Raw genomic sequence first — 22,032 nt, 5'->3', positions numbered from 1 at the left:
CACTCAGAGGCTCCGTGTTCATAAAAGCCCTGACATCCAGTGCTCTTTTATTTCTCCCTCTCTCTGTCTGCATGGAAATTCCTATCATCTACAATACTTCTGTACTTTCTGTCGATCTGGCAGCGGTGTTGGTTCCGGTTTTGCTCCTCTACTGGGAATTTCAGGACCACCCTGGTGACATACGTCAACCAGAAGTGTTAACACTCTGGCTGAAAATAACTTAAACCTGCCAGTTGCAATGAAGCTCCTTTCCAAAAGACACACAATTCAGCTCTTGGAGTATCAGGTAGTAGGCAGCTTTACTAGATTGTGGGTTACAAAAGTAGAGTCCACCCAACTGTGCTACGTCTGGGTCTTAATGCCAAAGCTTAGCAGCTTGGCACTGAAATGAAGCACTGAAATCTCAAAATAACACCCTCCTCTACTGAAGGCCTCTTACTCCAGGAGCTCTGATCTCTCCTTTTCTTTCTTTTTGTTTAGTTTTTACAAGTTTTTACAAAAAATGATCTTCCAATCATGCCTCTGGACAGCATGAATCTCTAGACTAATCCAGTCTAAATAAGAAATCTGGGCCCAGCACATTCCAGGGCAGTATTTGATGACAAGCATCTACAGATAAGACCCTTATATCAGGGTGCTGTGGCTACTTGACTGTGTTCTGCGGGAGAGACCAGAAGTTTCTTTCTGTAGCTTTCTGTTCTCTGAGGTGCCTGAAAGGTATTCACCACTTCAAGGTCGCACCTTCTCCTGGAGTTTGTACGCACGGCCCATGCTGCCAACAGCTCCTACAAGGGGAAGAGTTGTACTGTTTCCAGACTGGAATGGAAATGGATAATCATCCCTCAACCTCATCATTTCTAATAGAAGGACAGGGAAAAAAAACACAACTTTGTCCCAATTGGTACCTCAATAATTGTAACTTGGAAAATAACCAGAAAACATTTACAGAAAATGTAATTATCAAGGACATAGATATCCCCAAGAAATCCCAGCTGACCCCTTCACCCTAAGGCACATTTGTGTGCTAAGGCAGATGCCCTTTAAGGTAAGATGCTGTTTCTGGAAACAGAGGTGGACTGAATGTTCTGAGATGGATCAAAGCCCTCCAAATTCGTGCTATGACAAAATTTGTGCATTTGTATTTTCCCAAGTCTCACATATTTCAGAAACAGTGTGTAGACTATGGAGGAGTCTGCCAGGACTGACATGCTAGGGGGCCCTTAGGATCAGAACCAACGAAGACTTGACTATTTTGTAATGTTTGGAAAAGGTATGCAATGAGGCTGAAATGCCTGTCCTACAAATCTCTTCTACTGAAGAATTTCTCCAAAGTGCTGATAATGTGGTTGGTTGCCTTTCTGAGAGAGGGGACTATAATTCCTCCCATGATTGCCCTTCTTGGGTCTCACGGACCTCAGCAATCAACTCACTTGACTGAGGGGAAAGGATGTTTCTGACACTTTAGCCTCCTCATAGAAATAAAGGGGAGCCGTGTGGTCCGAACAAATTAAAATACAAATGCAAGAACAGGCAATAGCTTTACAGACCACTAAAAAATCATCATGCCATATGCCAGCTTTCATGGGTAAAAATACCACTTCATTAAGGCTTGTACCAGTGTAAAGAAATAAAAGTCCAAAAGTTCATGGCAAGATGGATTTTGCCAGGAAAGTTCCTCCTAGATATAAAGTTCGATAGTTCTTGGCAAGATTGTATTTGTAGCATCTCACAATTTGCCATGGAAGGAAAGCAGGGGCACTTCCAATTTCCTAAATTCTGGATTGCTACCCAAATAAAAATATGCACTCTTGTACGTACATACTGGATCTGTGCCAAACCTGTTCCTGGGATAGGATCGGCTTGCACCGAGGGGGAAGGTAATGAAATTTCTGGCATCCTGCTACAAGTAGAATTCATCTTTGGAGTACACGAGATCTAATGTCCACCTCCTCTTTGTAGAAAATACATTTCCATGGATTGGAAAACAGGTCTCTGAAACACCTTTCCAGTTCATGTGAAGTAGAGGTGATAGTCACAAAAACTCTGATATGAATCAGAGCACTTATGAGGAAACACATGGTCATAGGTTCAAAAAACCCCCCATGTCAACTGTTGGTAGCCAATTCAAATTCTATGCAAGAACTGAGAGGCTGGTTGGGGGGGGGACACTAGGATCATCTTGGATCCTATGAGCCTCATCTTTCTGAGCATGCGTGGGATAGCTGGCATGGAAGGAATGCATACAATAGTTCTTCTTGCCACTTTGTTACTGTGGCATTTATCTGAATGGAACATCTTGCCAAATGAGCCATGACACTTGTACGCTGTCCCGTGGTTGCAGGGAGGTCCAGAGTTGGTGGTCTAAAGAAGTGAGTTACCCTGCTGGAGGACACATGGTTGTACTATTACCCCTACAGGAAAGCCACCCTCTGTAGACACCCTCAGCATAGGATCTTAGTATTCTAGATAAATTAAAATTATTATCATTTGTTACTTTAATTTATATACCGCCCCATTAGTGCCAAAGCACTATTCTGGGCGGTTTACAGGCAGTTAAAACCAAACCCAACACACTAAATTACAACACAAAGAGCAATAAAAGCATATGGAGGCATCTGCCCTGCATGAATACACAAGCCTCTACAATCAGAGCTTCATTTCTTGTTCCATCAGACCAACAGAGGTGATGGCAAAGAGAGTTGTACAGCTGTGGGAGGGATGTCTGGCAGGTCAAAGCACTTGCTGTACAACAGACATGCCAAAGCGTATAAGCCATCAGGTCAAACACAGCCCAAGATCTACATGTCAAGCTCCCAGTGGGCCACCCTAAACTACCCGTCAAACACACGGCAATCTGCAAGAATCCTTCTGTAGCTGTGGTTTGTCTAGCAGTTCTCCTAGAGAGAAACTGAAACACTCTTGAAGGTCAGATGGGGTGGAGAAGGACTACGCCCACTTTTCTAGAAACTGGCTCCCTGAGCACACCTCATCCTCACTCGGTCTTCTACCTCCACTCTGGCTCTTCACCACTTCCCTCAGGGCCTCAATGGACACATACTGGTGATCTGTTGGAGCTGCTACCTTGCCTTTTTGCCCAAGACCAGGGGAGCGCAGGTGGGAACGTTGCCATTTGCTAGGTTGGCCAGCTGAGCAGCACGTGGTTAAGCCGTCCGCTCCAGTCCCAGCTGCCTCTCTGAATATGCAGCAGTTTTCGCTATATCAGAGGCTTCACCCAGGCCTCTTTCCTCTCCCTTCCCCAATTAAAGGTACACACCACACATCTAGTGAGGTGGGTACTTTGAGGAGCTGGGCATGACTGTTGGATCTCTTGTGGGTGGGAGAATCCCCACTCCTCTTTCAGGAAGAACAGTGTCCTCCTGAGGCTGAACTAGAGAGAGAGAGAGTTATGGGGAATCCTCACCTTGCTCGGCGTTTTCTAACCCTTCGCTCGTAGTCTGCTTCTTCATAATAGAGCTCATTGTGACTGGAGTCCCTGCGATGGGCTGCAGCAGCAATCATAGCCCTGGACTGCCCCGCAGCATTGTTATCTGGTCCTTCAAGGAGAAATACAGCAGGAAGAGAGATGATTAAGAAAGGAAAGAATGGAGGACAAGAATCCACCAGTGCTAGCCAACTAGCTAAGAAGCTGTGGTACTTCATGCCACAAGTTCCCAAACCCAAAACAAAATGGAGCCCACTGCCAATGTAAACATTCCCTGAGGTGCAGCTATGAGGTAACAGGTCAGGTTTTTTTGGACATATTCAGATCAGCAGAGGGGAACTGTTAACTAGGGAATGAAGGCTAGATGAAGGCCTCCTACAGCCCCAAAGGAGCACCAATAACAATCTACAAAAATATTAAGCACAACATTGAACAACGAAACACAGACAGTGGACACACATCAAGGAAAGTGCTACTTACCATCAGCTAAATACATTTTCAGTTTGGCCACAAGGGCAGCTGGAACACATGGTAATTCAGCAACAAGAAAAAGGGAATGTGAAAGGAGATAGGAAAGACAGGAGGGTGGGGTAGGAAGATTCAAAGGAAACAAAGAAAACACAAAGACAGAAAATAAGAACATCAAGTGACATGAGACAATAGACAAAAAAACACCAAGCACTGCCAGACATCGTAACATAAAGTTCTAAAAGCAAAACAAGCGAAGTTTTACACAAAGCAAGCTGGCTCCTAGTAGAAAAGCGGAACACACGAATTGATTTTATCCCAGATCTGGCCATTGTCCAATGGGGTAGTGCTAAGAAAAACGGATACAATGAGATAAAAGCACACATTTTTACATGGCTTATTGTATAATACTACCCCGAGTCCTTCTCTGTGTGAACTGTGTTGGCCTGAAAGGGTCTACTTTGCATGCAGGGTTCCCTTTGGCAGTCAAGGATCCTGCCTTTGTAGAGGAAACTCTACTCACAAAGGCAGAAGCAATGCTGGTCAGGTTGATTTTACTTATGCATCACCTAGGGAAGGCAATGAGCATACTGGAAGTGCTGGGGCAAGAAGAGGGGGGAACCTCCTAAGTTTCCAGTGCCAGGCAAAGCTAAAGGAAACTGTCAGAGCCATGCTGTCAGAGCAGTGACCACTTAATCAAAGGCTCTTGATGTGTGGATAAGGCAGCTACTGAGATTGCTAAGGAGAGCAGAGAAGCAGAGATGCTTCTACTCCATCCAGCATCTACAATGAATCTGCCTGTGAAAATAAGGGTCCTAGAAACATCAGTCCTGGTGAATGGATCCTAACGGGAAGCACCCTCCAAGCAAGGGATGGCAAGGCTGTGGCATGGTTTTCTTGCAGCTGAAATCCAAGGCAGAATAGGGAAAGGAAACAAGGACAAAAGACATTTGACAAACATTCCCACCTATTTTCTTTCCCTTAACCTACCATCAACATTATACACCTTCAGGCCTGCCATGTGCTTCGCTGCTCGTGCTTTAGAAGCTGTTAACAACATGGGGTTGTAGACAGCAAAGTCTCTGTAGTAATTTTCCAAAACAACTACAGCAGCACGCTGGATGCTGGAAAGAGAAATGGGAAGAAATGCATTTTTAAAAGGAAGAGTAAATTAGGTATCTGGCGATAGAGTTGGAGTTTGGGAGCGTGATTCCTCAGTATGTCTCCTGGAAAAAGGTCCGTCCTGGGTGGCCTTCGGCAAGCTACACAGTACTGAAGATCCCCAAGATGCCCAACACATACCCAGAACATACAAACACAACACCTCCCTCCCTCCCAATCCATAACCTTCCCTAACCAGCCCTTCCATCTCCCCACTCCCTGCACAGTTTATCAGTCAAACAGAATGAGACAAAAGCAGTACAATTAGAAGCTGACAGCACATTTTTCCTCTCGTCACAAAACTCCTTTGAAGCAATGAGATTTGCAAGTGAAGTCTTTGTTCATTTTCTGATGACCATGACTAAGCAAAAGTAAACAAATTCCCCATATGCAGAAGAAAGTGTGTCCTAATATTAACAAAACAAAAGGAACTGGTACATCCACGGAAGTCCATGTTATAAATGAGAGATGAAGTCTCAGGATGCAGAAAGTAGAAACAAGCTCTTTATTTTGTATTTCTTTAAATGAGTTGTTAAAAAGCTCTGAGCTCAACACATTTTGGCAAAACCTTCTTCAGGAGCTGAGCATAACACAAAGCCACACATTAGATACCGAATCATTCACATTTTTTAAAAAATTATTATATATATACACCTGGCTTGGGACTTTCAACTTTATATAAATACATCATTTATACTAAACACATTAGGCATGATAAAATATATTAGACAGAATATGAAACACTTACTGAGGTTCTTTATATTCTCTGCACCTTTCTTTGGTCTATATCAGCTCCAAAACTAATTGAAAGTGTTCGAAAGTGCCGGCACTAGGAGAGGAGGCATTTATACACTGCTGTGCAGGGTGGCAAGATAATCAGCCCACCAGTGTTATCATAATAAAGGGAGAAAGTCTATTTCTTTGTTTAACCCATGAGGTACTAGGGTGTTCAATTTCAGGATCCAGTCAAGTACTCACTTTTGTTGCCAGAGGTTTTAGACATCAATGGCTGTGTATTGTGTTATTTTGAGGGGAAAGCACATTTACACTGTTATACAAGCTGTATACTCACTGCTTTACATTGTAGCCAAGTGTCATTTCTTCAGTGTTGTCACATGAAAAGAATTTATGAAATGTGAGGGGGTGAACTCACTTCTGTGATATATTGCATGTATTAGCCGCCTAGAGTGGTCGCAAGATATAAATAAATAAATAAATAAATAAATAAATAAATAAATAAATAAATAAATAAATAAATAAATAAATAAATAAATAAATAAATAAATAAATAAATAAATAAATAAATAAATAAATAAATATTAGCTTCCTAAGAGAGTCTCTGGGTCCACATAGGTACTAGAGCATTCTAGAAACAAAGATGGCAAGGGGCTGGCATTCAGTTCTGCATTCTGATGTGCTCCCAGCCCCTTGATTATTTCAACACTTTAAAGCTTCAGAATTTCAGGAGAAGATGTCTGCAGAGTTCTACCCATTTGGATCAATGAAGATGCATACCCCATAGCACCAAAACAAGCAAAAAGTGAGCTCTGTGCTGCTTATAGTTTCTTATTCAGTCTGCTTCTTATTCAGCCACCCTGCAATTTCTGATGAGCAAATTGAGTTAAAGAAACATTTGGAGTCTTGTTGTCAAAATAAATTTAATTTTCCCTCAGTAACCAGGTACCTGTTTATGATTTTTAGATACACTGCTGTGCATTACTGCATTGGCTGGATTTTAGTACTACTTATGGTTTCCATTTTTCAGAGTGGCTTTTTAAAATGTTTTGTATACTTATTGATCTTTGCCATAGTATTGCCTGTTAATGATGTAAGTTGCCTCCTTATTCGTTGTTCACAGTTTTAAATATTGCCTTTTAATGATGTTAACCACCGTTGTGTACTCATTGTTTTCCACTTTAAATATTGTCCTTCATTGTTGTAAGTCGCCTTGGGTTCTTTTTAAGGATAAAGGTGGGGTAAAAATATTTGGAATAACAAAATAATGAATAAATAGTGTAATGTACGCAGTGCTGGATGCTGGCGTGACCCATTAATACGCTTCCCCTGAGCCTCCTCAAACATTTCACCTGCTTTCCAACCCATCCCCCAAATGTAGCTGCGGAGGCTGTGAGCCAGGCCTGGGTAGGGCAGCACCACTACCAAGTCACATTTTTAACTCCCTAACCTTCAATTGCTCTGGTTTAAACTACCATATTTTCCATGTATAAGACTATTGTCTAAAAATTTTAGACTAAAAATCGAGGGTCATCCTATACACGGAAGTAAGCTGAGGAGAGTACAAAAACAAGTGGAAGGGAAAACAGGGATCAAATTGTTCCTGCAGGGCTCTGATCCTTGCTTTCCCCTCCACTTGCTAATCCTTAGCAAAGGGAAAGCAGGGATCAAAGCGCTGCAGGATCGCTTTGATCCCTGCTTTCCCCTCTGCTTGCTAAGTCCCATGGGGCTTAACAAAAGGAGGGGAGAAAGAATCAAAGCAATCCCATGGCTGTATAAGGGGGAAAGGGATCAAAACGATCATGCAGTTGTGGGATTGCTTTGATCCCTTCCCCCCCTCCACATACACACACTTGCTAAGCCCCACTTAGATTTCTTAATTTTGGGTAAGAAAAATGGGGGGTGTCTTATACATGGGGGTGTCTTATACATGGTATGTCCTACTCAAAGCTGTTATTTAACCCTGGCTGTGTGTGAAATTTAGTGCAAGGGAAAAGGGCCCGCTCTTCCTTTTCCCAGCTTTTCTATATCAGCCTGACTGGGGTGAGTAGTGGGTAGAGAGGTTTCTTCACAGCTGCTTTTAAGATTTTGAAAAAATGTGAGAGCAAACACAGCTCTCCTGCTATTTCATCTAGTCTTTACTGCCCCTTATCTGTTTGTTTCTTTGCTAATTTAAAGAGAAAACAGCTGAAATCACAAAGGAGCAGCAAGCTATAATTACATGGATGGCACCAAGAAAAATAAGCAGAAAGGTCGCTATAATTTGCAGAGTGAGCACATGCTCGAAATAGACCCTTAGGGCTGCATTGCTAAATGTTTCTGCCCACATCAAAGAGAAGCACCACCCTTTACAACTCAGCTTCACTGGCTCTATGTTATGAGCCATAAAGTCATGAGAACCACCCCCAACTCAAGACTAGCATGAAGTACACACCCTTCCTTCACATAGGATGGCATTTATTCAAGCAGAACAATATTACCAGTTGGCAGTGAAGAACTGATATTCATGTCAGCAGGGGGAGAAAATTTCAAAGGAATTCAGTGTATGAACAAAATGTGAAGAAGAGGCGACTCAGAGTTCCTCCTCAAATTGTTTGGGCAGGTTACTGGATATGCTTGGGAATGTGTTACTGCTGTGCCGTTGGTGCCTGAGAAATACCAGCCAAACTCCTATTTCTACGTATAAAGTTGACAGCTTAAAACAGCACCACGCTGCATTTCATGTACTGAACACATTGCTTTTGAAAAGTACCTGCAGGTGATAGAACAGTAGACAAGCAGTTTTGATCCAGCCAACTTGAAAATGTCAGAGTGAGGCAGGCAGCCACTACTGATTTTTAGTGCTATCAAAGGGAAGTGTCAATCCTAAACTTCTTCTTTTTCTGGGAGGAAAAGGGCAGACCCTGAGTCACACCTTAGGCTTCAAGATACCCTGAGGCAGCATTATCTTCATAAAGAATTTTGCTGACACTGCTGCTGCTATTCAAATCAGAAACAGGTTTTGATGTAGGCAAGGAGATTTCTACCCATGGAATGGCTCTCGGAGGACACCCACAACTAGATCTGAACCTGGTGCAATGGGTGCTAGTGGCTGCCAGTACAGGGAAGGAATGTTCCATTCCAAGCTCCTGCCTTAGTTATTTGAACACAGAAAATGTGTTGGGTTACTTGCATGGCAGATCTGTAGCAAAAAAAGGATATAGAAGGCCTGCACAGAAGCAGACAAGCAAAAAGGGATCCACCCCAGGCAAGGGGCCCTGATAAAAGATTGCTGAGGGCTGAACATTACTTAAATCCAAGTGAAATCAAAGGAACCCAATATCCTACTGATTTCACATCAGCTACACCGTTGCCTAACTTTGTGACAAGCTTCCTAGGGAGCTGCAAAGTTGAAGGAACTATTTATCAACACTCAACAAGGAGCCCCATGGCACTGTCAAGACAGCTCTCACTGTTTTTAAGGCACTTATGGAACTCTGCTGTTTTTGGTCCAACAGATGATACCTCTTTGGAAATCAGAAGTGAAGATTTCTGAAAATGTGGACCCTGATGGGACGTCCCGTAAGCCACTGTTCGAGCCTGCAAGGCTTTACCCCAGCTAAAGCCAAGCACTCCACTGGTTTCTGAGTCAAAATTAAAACTCTTGAACTGGATCTAAAGTATTGCTCTTGTTTTCTTATAACTGTAAAACGCTCCAGGAAGCAAAACATTTCTAATTCATACTTATGGGTGCGAAGGCTGCAATTTTATATCCACCCATCTATGATTAAGCCCCAATGAACTCGGTAGGATGTATTTTTGAGTAGACATATGGAGGACTTCACTTCAAAATTCCAATTAAAATATTGCTGGCCACTCATCTGCCATTCTTTTAAAAACTGATATAGAACAGCTGGTATAAAAATATTTTGATCAATTATTCTGAAAGGAGCTTCAGATGTAGGCCTGCCATTTTACTTTTACATCGCAGCAGCATGCTCCACAACCTAGCTCAGATTACTGTACTAGCAGAGCTGTCGAGAAACATTCGCTCACCTTCTGTGGATGAACACTCTGTCTTCACAGTGGTGATATCAGAAGAAAAAGCATGTCAGAGCATGATGTGGCAAGTAAGGTGGCAGCTATAGTAGCACATACTATGTTGTACCACAAAGGAGTTAAGCACCTGGAGTGCTTGAAATAGTCTGTTGCACACAGACTATTCTCTTTTCAACTGTATTTATGTTGCTTTTTCTCTTTTCCTAAGAAACACAGAAGCTGAGTATTCTTGGAAGCCAATTATTAAGAACAATTCCAGTAATTCTGCCAAACCATATGGAAGCAATCCAAGACACTGGGGTATTCAAAAGATCAAGGCACACGGTGAATTATTTGTACAGAATACTGTATTTCCAGTTGTACAGAAAGTTACATGACTACACATTGGCTGAAATCCTTTTGCTTACTGTATTAAGCTGCACTAGAGTAGGCCTACTAAATCAGTGGGAATTTGGTGAGTCAAGTTCTCTGATGTTCCATTTGATTGTTCCTACTCTTGTTGTGATTTCAGTGTGGTAAGTTGAAACTATACTAGGCCCATTAAGCAAATTGGCCTAGTCTATTTGCAACGTACCGCACTGAAATCACAACGGAGGAGCTGATTCACCAAATCTCCAGTGACTCAGCGGTCCAAACTGCTACACTAAGCAACAGGATTTCAACCAACATGAATTTAGAAAGCAAGGAGTTTTACAGAATAGCTCTTTGGACAAGAGAGGAAGTCATTACTTCACTTAAGAAGCAGCATGACAATCCAGAAAGCAGGGACAGAGAAGTGTGGCTAGTGCTGCTTTCTGCCTTTATTTATATAAAGTATTTATTTACCACTTTCCTGCCCACTAGTACATGCCCAATAACACATAGCAAAATTATGACTGACTATGGCTGTAAGATATTTTCAGGCTTCATTATGCTTTTTACGCTGTAAGCTGTGTTGATTGGTTTACAAAAGAAGTACCGCAAATAAAATAAATTATTTTAATGGGAAGGGCAGAATTTCCCAAATTTCTCTTGACACATCCACTGGACCAGGAATGAATAGCAGCTATTAAGATTTCAAAGGATCTTTGCCAGATTCAACAGGTCTCCCTTTAAACTATGAACAAACTAAGAGAAGAGTATCAGTTCTGGTGGTGATGAAGGTATACTGTTTAGAAATTTTTAAAAATTACCTTACTTATTTACATATTATGGGGAGCTCAAATAACACCAAGGAAAAATGCTTTGCTTTGTTTGTTAGAAATGAATACAGAAAGTCCTGATTGCATTCACTTCGGTTCTGAGAATACCGAAGGGAATCTAAATAAACTTAAATATCTGAGTAACACAAAGATCTGTGAACTATTAAGATTACACTGAAGTTTCCATTTTCCTCAGTAACTGTCACCAGCTTACTCTGGTTATTAGTGGAGTCTCTGGCCTGGATCTGATAGTCAACAACATATCACGTTGTGCAAATGAATAATATTCTTGGGCCAGTATTCCTTTTAAGAAAATTCGTTCAAGATAGGCCTTGAAATCAAGGCCAAAGAAAACCACAACGAAAGCCCCACTCCAAAATCTTGGTACTTTCAGAAATGACAAAAGCTCTAGTTAGTCATTCAGAAAAGGGTGCCGCTGAATGAACGTGTGGCTAGAGTGTTCTAGCCAGATCCTTGTTTCCTGTCACTGCATTCATGTATAGAAGGGCACTTTGAGGAGCAGCGCCTCTGCTACACATAGAAAAGATACATGTGAGTGGGAACCCTGAGTTTTCAGGACTCCCAATTTCTGAAAATATGTGGATAGGTTCCACATGTAGCAGGCTATATCGTTGAGTGTGAGGCTCTCGAGATGCTGGAGACCCAGCAGGAGTCATGGGTCATATCGGTTTGGCATCGGAATGGCATGTGTCTGGCGCATGATGGGTCTTTCTTAACTGCTTGTGCGGAGGTGATATGTCGGGTATGGGATACACCGACTCGGAGTCGCCAATAGAGATGGAGCAACCCGTGGATTTGGGGCTCAAATGTGCCGATCGAGGAAGGATGGTAACGTCTACCGAAGTTAGCACAGAAGATGGAGACTATGCCAGTAGTGGAAATGGTGGATGACCAGAAAGAGGAAGAAGGGTCTCTTATGGAGAATCAAGGCAGACCGTAGGCTGGTCCTGTAATTGTGTTAAGTCCGGTATCGGCCTGTGTCTGGATTGTCGAGAATCGGTGGAAGACTTCTTTGGGTTTTTTGATCTGGAGTGCTCCGATACCAAAGGGGGGATTCGGTACTGGGGTGGACTTTGTTGAACTGGAAGATTTAGGCTTCAACTTTGGTTTGGTCTTGGGAACCTATTTAAATGTTGGAGAAGTGGAAGTTGCACCCGGAGATTCTTTAGGGGGCTGACATGTTTGGGACGGTTCCATAGTCCGAGCTGGTAGCAAGGAATATTCCCAGAGGAATGACATGAGATGCTGTTGTCTGAGTTTAAGGGCTTGTTTAGCGAAGTTCTGGCAGAACAAAAGGCTGGTGAGATTCCCCCAGGCAAAAAAAGACAGAGATCGTGATCGTCTGTGAGGGGACCTTATTGGAGCACGAGGTACAGCTTTTAAACGGGGGAAGAGGGGCCATAAATGGTGGAGTGGGGAAAAATTGAGAGGGGGGAGGGAAAAATTACTCGAAAAGTCTTTTACAATTTTCCTTTGATTGCATAGAAGCTGGAAAGAATCACTCGAAAATATTTTTCAATTTTCCTCAAATAAAGAAGTAATGGCAAACAGAGATCGATGAGAGGAAAGACCTCAGTGGCGGCAAAAAACAAAAACACCTGAGGTAATTGCCAGGACGGGCAGACCATGTGCACTAGGGGGCGGTCCTTGACCAACGTATCATAAAACTCTAGAATATTCCAGAGACCTCTGTGCAAGCACAGATTAAACCCATTAGTGTGTATTCACAGAGACCACCAAGAAGAAACAGTGTTCAGTGTAAGGCACTCAACTAGCAGCTTTCATTCTGTGAAAGGGAAGAGGTAAAAATCACAGAGAAATGGACAGAGACTTAGAACACATCTTCCAAGAAAAGTTTAGCTTATGGTTGCTGCACAAAGGATCCCAGAAGGAAAGTCCTATTGGATTCAAATGGGAAAGACATGGTGGTCCTATTCATGCTTGCTTAGTGGTAAGTAAGGGAGTAATCATATGGACAGATGCAAATCACGACCCCAGTGTGAGTCTTAGGAGGAAGCAAGGCAACACACTGTACAAGTAAGTTTGGCCCATGCCGGAATTTCAAGATTGCATGTGGCATAGCACTGAATAGGAGTAAAAGAAAGAGTATCCTGCTACCCATGCACAGCAACCCCATGAAAAGGACTTGCAAAGTTCATTGGTCACAGAGATCCTCCTTTTCTCTTTTACTGTACTTGATAAGTCAAATCATTAAGCCACTGACATAAATTATGTGCAGTGGTTTCAGGATACAGTACAGTGTTGTAGTGCGGTGGATAGTCTGGACTTTGGATTTACATCTACTTCATAGTCCACTTGGTTACCCATTAGTCGCTAGGTGACCTTTCACAAATCTCTCAGAGCCAAATGTCCCCCACAAACTTGTTATTAGGTAAAGACAGAACAGTCCCTTCTATGCTACTTTGAAATTCCTGGCCGCAAAGAAGAACACAGTTAAAATTAATTTGAAAATAAAATTTGAAAATTAATGGGCAAGAATAATCAGTTCCATGCTAGCAAAATAATCCTGAGATGCTAAGATGCTAAAATAATAGTATTCACACTACAACACAAACACTTTTTGGATGGCTCCTTAGATTCATGTCATGAATCATTCTAAATACAGAGAAGGATGAATGAAAATCTGGCCACCAAGGATTTAAATGTCATAACCTTGGAAGCTGATGGTTCTGAATGGTTTCTTTAGCCAGTGGCAGAACTGTTTATGCTAAGACTAAAGGCAAATCGACTTGGAAAGATGGCTCAAGTATCTCCAAAGACTTGATTTGGATGGAGGTTACACTTGACAGCCTGGAATGTGATAAACATTCAGAGGCAGAACCTCATTTGGAAGACTTTTTTCAAAATGCAGCTTTTGTATGTACCTGCAATTCTCAAGCAAGTTCTTGTAGTGTAGTGCTTATTAAGTCTCTACTGCAAGCTTATGCCCAAGAACAAGATGTAAGTATTCCTCAGAGACAGAAACCGCTTTGAAGAATGAGCCAAAGTAAAACACTACTTACAGGGTTCTCTAGTCAGGAACATCCTTCCCTCCTATTCCCCTTTGCAAGATCTCGGAGGAAGGGAACAGAAAGATGCTGAGGTTCTGCTGCGTTGCTAAACTGTTATAGGTGTATATGAAGTGTGTATTTGGTAAGTGTGGAGAGCAGCAGTGCATCCCTTCTACCTGGTCTATCATTCCCTTTTTTGCTTAGCTCATTTATTCTAGTATTATTTTTTGTGTTCTCCCATCTGTCTGTATTCAAGATAGTTTGTTTTCAGTGTGCTTTGACAATATCAGACACTTAGGACTTCAGAAACATGGTTAACAAATGCTTTAACACAGCGGTTCTTAACCTTTTCATTACCATGGACCCCCTTTAAATATCTTTTTTTTTTTGCTGAGGACCACCAAGACTTAATACCCTAAAATACATCAAAGATTATTTAAAGTTTCTCATGAAGGATCTCATTGACAGATATTCCTTGCTTATAATGGAGACAGTTTTGAAGAAGAATGAAAGAAGCTTCATTTTCCTTTGAACAGGATGCACCCTCATCAACAACATCAGTTCTTTTACGTTTCAAATTCAGCCAGCTCAGCCAAAATGTATTCTTACAAAATACACTGTGATGATATTGAAATCACTTTACCCAACAATAGCCAAACAGTTTTATTAGCAGAAATCAAAGAAGAAACACAATCAAGAAGTCTGTCCAAACATTCACTCACACTGACGCTGACTGAACCTTACTCTCTTTTCCTGTGGTTACTGACTGTCTGCACAGTAGCAAGAAATGTCATGTGCTGTCTCTCAAGTCACTCAGCGTCATTCACTTGCATGCTCAAGGGAAATTAAGATAGATTCCTTCCTTCCTTCCTTCCTTCCTTCCTTCCTTCCTTCCTTCCTTCCTTCCTTCCTTCCTTCCTTCCTTCCTTCCTTCCTTCCTTCCTTCCTTACTTACTTACTTACTTACTTACTTACTTACTTACTTACTTACTTACTTCCCTTTCCTTTTTCCTCTCCTTTCTCCTTTCTTTTCCTTCCTTTCTCCTTTCTTTTCCTTCCTTCCTTCCTTCCTTCCTTCCTTCCTTCCTTCCTTCCTTCCTTCCTTCCTCCCTCCCTCCCTTAATTACTTACTTACTTACTTACTTCCCTTTCCTTTTTCCTCTCCTTTCTCCTTTCTTTTCCTTCCTTTCTCCTTTCTTTTCCTTCCTTCCTTCCTTCCTTCCTTCCTTCCTTCCTTCCTTCCTCCCTCCCTCCCTTAATTACTTACTTACTTACTTACTTCTCTTTCCTTTTTCCTCTCCTTTCTCCTTTCTTTTCCTCCCTCCCTCCCTCCCTTCCTTTTCAACTGCAAAATATCCTAACATTTGTTCAAGCCTTTGAGGACCCCCTGTGAGGAAATTGTGACCCCCTTGGGGGTTGATGGACCACAAGTTAAGAACCTATACTTTAATAAATTAGTTAGATTTACTAGAATGGTTTGGGATAAATGGTTGCTTTCATTGTGATTACAAGGCATTAGGCTTTTTTACCATGGATTTTATACTCCATTGGCAATCAAACTCATTCAAATTAAGGCTAACAATCTAGCTGCTCCATTTGTTTCACTTCTCCAAGGATTATTTCAGTCACAGAACCCCACAAGGATGACAAACTTTTTGTACTCTAGATGTTTTGGATTACACCTTCCAGAATCCTCAGCCTATATTACTAACTATAAACGACTGTGGTAGTTGTAGTCTAAAACATCTGGAGGGCCAAACATGTATCATCCCCGCACCTAGTGCAACTAATACATGTGTATGTGCATGCACGCGCATGCACACACACACACACACATGTATTGAGTACCTTGTGTATGCATGGAATGTCCAATAAAGAGGTTATTGGATATTCTATATACAGGGGGAAAAAAGACCAAAGAAGCGATGAGAAAACATGGACAGTTTACACATGGAAGATGTCAATGGAAGATGATCCCGTAGAATCTCATTAATGAGGTGGGTCCTGTACACAATTAACTCTCAAGTAAAAGCACCCAAAGTCAATTGGCTACAGACTTGTGATGGGCATGAATTAATTTGTGTCCCTTTGTATGAAGTAAACTGCACGGCACTCTCCCCTCATCCCCCAAGCTGGCTGGCCCATTCACTATATATCACACTTTGCTGAGCGCTTCCTTCTCCAGCAGCACTCCAGTCGGGCTCCCCTTTCCCGCCTCCTCCAGCAGCTGACCACACTGAGGGGAAGGTGGGATGGGGATTCTCCCCAGGCAGCCAATGGGTGGTCAGCTGCCAGAGGAGGTTGGGAAGGGCAGCCCTGGAGCACAGCCAGAGGAGGAGGACCCTGGTGGGGGTGCAACGTATGGTATGTGGACCAGCTGGCCCAGGGGAGGGGGAGGTGTTACATGGTTTACTTTGTATGAAGGGGCACAAATTCATTCGTCCCCATTTCTACTTGGGACCCAATCTTCTTCTAGTGGGCTGAAGCGATTTCAGATTCAAAAGCACACACCTTCTGCTTCAGAAGGCAGAATCTGTCCATTTTAAAGGAGAAACTGTGCAGAAAGCACACCAAGGCTAAGGGTGAATACTACTTTCACACACTTTCTGTCTCACGTATTTCTAAGGTCCAGCTCTGACTTTATGTTTCTATTTTGCTCGCTATCTTGGGGTGAATGTGACCTTTCAATTGCTATAACATCATCATAACTGTCAACAAGCAGCATTTATAGAGTAATGTAATCAAAAGGAAACTCCTCCTCTAAGTGTCATATATGTATTATCTCCTTATAATTTTCTGAAACATTTGCATTAATAGATATACCAACAGTTTTGTGTACAGTAGTATATTTACAAACTGGTATTCCTTCTGGAAATAAAAGCATTTTTATAAATAGATATCATGATCACCACCACTACTTATTTAGTGATTTTTTAAGTTTTTAAAACACACTAAATTCATCATCACAGGAACCCTTATGGCTAGCCTAGAAGGCAACTTCCTGTTTCATGGCTCATGTTTTTATCCCAGCTTTCAGTTCAAAATGTAAAACAGATGAGTACAATTATCTGTATATGAATAGTCTTAACATAGAAAAATCAGCAAGAGGCTGCAGTTTCACTGGTGACCAAGCACAAGAAAAAAAAATCTATGGAAATGAAAGGCAGTCAGCTACTAATCTTGTAACCTTTTTAACAGAATGAAAAATGACGTTTTAACATCTCAATTCTTGTTCATGACTGAATACATTCATACAGCAGTAAGATATATTTCCTCCCACAAAGCTTTAGCACAGCTGTGCTCTGCACGGGCTAGTTAAATACATTTTTGCAAGCTCTACAGGCAAACTTAATTCCCTATATTAATAGTTTTTATAGTAAAAGAATGAAATTATATGTGAACGAAATCCTATGTTGATCTAGCCTGAGCTCCAGGGAAGACAAGTGTAATGAACCAGGGCTTTATTACAGTAACACTACAAAGCAGCAGAACCGCACTGTGCAGAAAACATTTGCAAAACCTGTTTTCTTTTGCTGTCTGATGCACATACAGGGCTAAAGTGGGGACACGCCAAGCGCACATGCCTCACTCTCAAGCATCCTTAGCTACTTTATAGAACTTTATGCTAAGAATGAAGCTTTGTACTGTGCCAGAATGTTGGGTGGGAGAGCTCTGAATGGGCTTATAGAGCTCCTATGGGCAGGCACCTTGAGTGTTTAAAGCAGAAGTCTCGGGGATGGCAAGCCATGACAATGACAATTCTGTAACAAACCGGACTGCTCTAAATGTCCCCCACCCTGATCGTTTCTTACAGCCAGAGAGTGCTGACACTAATAGCAGAAGAGCACAAGTTAAAAAGTTAGCTATTTCAAAGAGGCAACTGACATCCAGGTTTGCTACCATTCAAGTCAAGTCTTATAATTCACTTTCTGGGTCCCCTGTGTGGTCCCCCATTTCACACTATTCACACCTTTCATAGAAAGAGTGTTTAACAGAAAATGGGATGGAGGCAATATGCTTCATTGCCTGTCATAAAAAATCCTGTCTCCATGTTTGTTTTTACTAGCAGAAGTAACAGCTCAGCTTAAGTTAGAATGCTGGCCAAAAACAAACAAACAAACAAACAAACGAATGAATAGAGGCACATATTGTAACACATTAAAGACTTACACTTTTATTTCAGTGAGCTTTCATGGATTCACAAATGGATCCGTGAAAGCTCACACCAAAATAAATCTGTTATTCCAATATTTTACCTCCCACTTTTCTTTTGCCAACATGCTGAGACAGACTAATGTGGCTACTTCTATGGAACTGGGTTAGAATGTTGTCTATCCCCTCAACTCCTGCCCAGAGGTCTTTCTCCCGCAGTGCAGAGATTCACATAGGCTGGAAATCCATTATTCCCCATTTAGTCCAGAGCATCTGTTCCTCTCTCTCTCTCTCTCCCTTTCTTTCTTAGTAGATCCAGGAATTACAACACAACCAAACCAAAAGAAAAAGCAACAGAACACTCCTTTGTCACCTAAAGTTACCAGCTAGAACCAATCATATTTACCACCAGAGAGCAACAGCTCATTCTAGACAAATGATACTTCCCACATATGGCTTGCATGGCAGACCAGCATTTGCTTATAGACAGTTCTCAGCCAAAAAGATTACTTGCCAGCAAGATGAAGTCTCAGAGTGAGGAGCACTTTGGCCTTCTATGACATGCAAGATGGTCATTCTTGAACAAAGAGATTTCAGAGACAGAATGCAATATGAGACTGCTAAATCATTATTGCTCAAGAGTGTCAATGCTATCTCCTGTGGTTTGAATGTGAATAATGGGTTTTTATCACACTTACATTCAGCAATTCCAGTGTTGATGTTAACACTCAATAACTGTCTTGTAAATTGCCACTTTTAATTAGGTAATTATAATTTTACATTCTGCATTTGAATTATCTTTGAGCTTCGTGTTTACAATGTTCCCCAGCCATATAAATATACATTTGTAATTGTTAATTGTGGATAAACTTCATGCAAGTGAACTGTGAAAGTTTATGCCAGAATACAATTTCCAGTCTTTAAAGGTACTACAAGACCGTTCATTGTGAAATCCAAATCCAGTAACCCAGTCTGAACAGAGAAGCATGGTGAAACAAAAATGTAACTAAATCTTTATGGGACCATAAGCCTAGCTAGAAATAAAGGTGTAGGCTAGCACCTAAAGGATAATAAGACAAGGCTTGAGGTGCCTGTCTGATGGAGCGAGTTCCACCTCTCAGCTGCATGGCGGCTGGCAGACTCTGAAGAACCATTTACAAAAACAATCCCAGTTACCATGCAGGATCATACAGAGGTCCCAGTCTCTTAAGGCTCTAAAGGTCAAAGTCAGCACTCTGAATTAAGTTTGCTGTGCTCTGTATTTGATCTTACCAAAGATTTTTTTTCAAAGGCAGCCCCATGGAACACATTATGGGAACGTAGCCTGCAATTATAAAGTAACACATTGGCCGAAATCAGGATGGATAAAAATCAATGATTTTCCTAAAAATCAAATTGATTTAAACCACAATGGGAGCCTCATGGCCTTTGTGAGGGAGGAATCGGAATCCTTTTATTTGTGAAAAATTGCCACAAACTTACATACTGTATGTTAAAGCAACCACCCAGTCCTACTTTATCCAACTGATGAGGTATGCTTACCTCACCTTCATGGGAGAGACAAGTGCTGCTTCTGGGCTATAACATTATCTATCTCTACTTTGTGCAGGTCAAGATCTTACTAATATCAATGTGCACTGTGACATGCTCTAAACCTGCTTTTCTAAACTGCCAACAGGGCTCAACAGAGAATACAGGAATATGAAAATCCTTTTATTTAAAAAGATAAAAGGGAATGATTATCCAAAGCAGCACTTAATATACACCAACACCCATTTCTATATGGGGATCTCTCAGCAGTTGCCATTGTGCTACTACTATACCCTGGAGTAATAAGAGTGTATGTACTACACTGTTGCCTAGCAACCTCCTGCTCTGTTGTTTGGCAGGCAGAAGGGAGAGAGCGAGAGGGCAGTACAGAAACATGTACATATGGAAAGAGTAATGTGGTGCCTTGTGTGGGTGGCAGACCACCTGCCATCTTGCTTTTCCCATGACGTAACAGAGGAAACATCTTGGCCTTCAGTACTTCTCACAGCTCCTCCTGGTCCACCAAGAACGCTGGCTAATGAGGGAACAAAATGTCTTCTAAGGACATGTAGCCCTACAACCACCAGTTTCAAATACTTGAATCTGACGGAACCTAAATTTGCTTTGACCAACAACAGACCGTCCCCACCTTTGGCAGTCTTGTGCCTCTTGCTCACAGAGTGCTGTCCTCTGAAGATGCCGGCCACAGAGACTGGCAAAACGTTAGGAAGAACAACCTTCAGAACACGACCAAAGAGCCCGAAAAAAACCACAACAACCATTAGATCCCGGCCGTGAAAGCCTTCGCGAATACATTGCCTAGTTTATATTTGTTAACATCAATTGCAAGGCTATAGTCCAGTCATGCTGACTGGTGAAATTTTTGACTCACTGGTGAGACATTCTAAAATTTTTCAAGCCCTGCTGATTGTTAATCCGAAATCTTGGCAGGCCTTACTAAAACAATTCATAAGTTGTTGCAGCTTTTCAGCAGAATGGGCGACACCAGCTGCATCGTCGGCAAAGAGGAAGTCTGCATGCATTTCAGTTGGACTTTGGTTTTTGCTCTCAGTCTAGAGATTAAAGAGCTTTCCGTCTGATCTAGTCCGGAGATAGACACCTTCTGTTGCAGTTCCAAAAGCATGACAGCAAAAAAGATCTCAAAAAGGGTTGGTGCGAGGACACAGCCCTGTTTCACTCCGCTTCGGATGTCAAAGGGATCTGATGTTGAGCCATCAAAAACTACAGTGCCTTTCATTCCCTCATTGAAGGATCTGATGATGTTAAGGAGACGAGGTGGATATCCAATCTTGGGAAGTATTTTAAAAAGGCCATCCCTGCTAACCAAGTCAAATGCTTTTGTGAGGTCTATGAAGGCCACTAAGAGTGGCTGTTGTTGTTCCCTGCATTTCTCCTGCAACTGTCTGAGGGGGAATACCATGTCAGTGGTGGGTCTATTAGCTCGAAATCCACACTGTGATTCTGGATAGACTCTGTATGCAAGCACCTGGAGCCTCTTCAGCACAACATGGGCAAGCAGCTTCCACACAATGTTGAGAAGAGAGATGCCATGGTAGTTATTGCAGTCGCCCGTGTCACCTTTGTTCTTGTACAATGTCACAATGTTTGCATCCTTCATGTCCTGTGGTAGTCCACCTTCCCTCCAGCAAAGACAGCAGATTTTATACAGCTCAGTGGTGATGATCTCTTTACAGCACTTCAACATGGATGTTATCCTTCCCAGGTGCCTTGCCAGAGGCGAGGGAATCCAAGACTGCTTTTATTTCTGCTAAAGTTGGTTCGCTGTCCAACTCTTCCATGACAGACAGGCACTCAATGTTATTTAATGCCACTTCAGTTACTACATTCTCTCTAGAATATACGTAGCACAGAGTAGTGCTGAGCCCAGTGTTCCATTTGCTGTGCTCGGTCCTGAATGATCACACCAGTAGCAGACTTCAAAGGAGCAGATTTCTTCTGTATTGGACCTAAAGGGTGCTTGATACTGTTATACATTCCCTTGATGTTACCTGTGTCTGCTGCTGGTATCTGAGAGCAGAGCTAAAGCCAATAATTGTTAGAACATCTCCTGGCAGCCCGTTGGATTTTGCTATGAGCAAGTCAAAAAACCTGCAAATTGTACTCACTAGGATAGGCTTTATATGCTGCTAGAGCTCTCCTCTTTTCCTCGATGGCTGGCATCAACTCCTCCGAATGGGCTTCAAACCAGTCTGCCATCTTTCTGGTCTTCTTGCCGAATGTGGACATGGCGGTGTTATAAACAGCATTCTTG

The 22,032-nt window shown here is 42.0% G+C and overlaps 1 protein-coding gene across 2 annotated transcripts in view; it reads right to left on the bottom strand.

Moving 5' to 3' along the window:
* VANGL1 (VANGL planar cell polarity protein 1) overlaps positions 1 to 22,032 on the bottom strand; it is a 48,160-nt gene that overhangs the window by 8,281 nt on the left and 17,847 nt on the right. For both annotated transcript variants that reach the window (XM_072991681.2, XM_020815102.3), the window contains 2 exons: positions 4,901 to 5,034; positions 3,422 to 3,554 (listed from right to left, as the gene is read on the bottom strand). In XM_072991681.2, the coding sequence (XP_072847782.2) occupies positions 3,422 to 3,554; positions 4,901 to 5,034 (267 nt within the window). The remainder of the gene's footprint in view (positions 1 to 3,421; positions 3,555 to 4,900; positions 5,035 to 22,032) is intronic.

The sequence above is a fragment of the Pogona vitticeps genome, chromosome 2 (assembly GCF_051106095.1).
Source record: "Pogona vitticeps strain Pit_001003342236 chromosome 2, PviZW2.1, whole genome shotgun sequence".
In the NCBI taxonomy this organism is placed as follows: domain Eukaryota; kingdom Metazoa; phylum Chordata; class Lepidosauria; order Squamata; family Agamidae; genus Pogona; species Pogona vitticeps.
Note: the sequence above shows the minus strand (reverse complement) of the source record. Positions and strands in the feature narration are given on the sequence as shown.